Source organism: Loa loa (assembly GCF_000183805.2).
Source record: "Loa loa unplaced genomic scaffold supercont3.745, whole genome shotgun sequence".
Lineage (NCBI taxonomy): Eukaryota > Metazoa > Nematoda > Chromadorea > Rhabditida > Onchocercidae > Loa > Loa loa.
In genome coordinates, this window is record NW_018108925.1 from 730 (window position 1) to 1,334 (window position 605).

The 605-nt window shown below is 27.4% G+C and overlaps 1 protein-coding gene across 1 annotated transcript; it reads right to left on the reverse strand.

Annotated features, from left to right (window-relative positions):
* Nucleotides 1-203: 203 nt before the first annotated feature.
* On the reverse strand, nucleotides 204-374 carry LOAG_15397 (hypothetical protein; the record flags this gene model as incomplete). The annotated part of the gene is made up of 1 exon (XM_003150887.1): nucleotides 204-374. A coding segment is annotated over one exon (171 nt), but the record flags the coding sequence as incomplete, so codon positions are not given.
* Between the last annotated feature and the right edge of the window lie 231 nt (nucleotides 375-605).

The following is a 605-nucleotide window of genomic DNA, read 5'->3' on the forward strand; positions in this document are numbered from 1 at the left end:
TTTTTCTTTTTTTGTTTAAATTTCATTTAAATGATAAATATGGTGGAAAAATTGGATTAAAACAATTTTTGGAAAATTTGAATTGTGCAAATTCCAATTAAAAATACATTATATTGTGCCAATAAATCACTTCTTTTAAATCTTAAATAAACAAATGAATCAATTAATGGAAATTTTAAAATGTTGAAAAAAAAAATGCTTACCTGTTCACTCATTGCGCTTTTCATCATTCGATTTGGCGCAACAACATTACTTGCATACGGAAAACGTAATCGTTCACCAAGAAACATCCTAACCATTTCCTGATCAACATCAGAACAATCCCAACGTGTTGTTGGTTCCTTGCTACTATTAAGGATACCGTTTGCGATCATCTTACGTTTATCTTCTTCTTCTTCTTTTTTTTTAACGCTTAAAAAAAAAAAAAAGAGTTATAAAAAAAAAGAAATATTCGAAATGGAAAAAATTTGTTGTAAGTAATGAAAGTTACGAAAAGGAAGCGAAAAGTATAAACGAAGTGCAATGCATACATTCAAAATGATTCAAATGAAAAGTGAACGAAAGAAAAAAGGAAAAAAAAAAAAACAAGTCGGACAAAATCGATA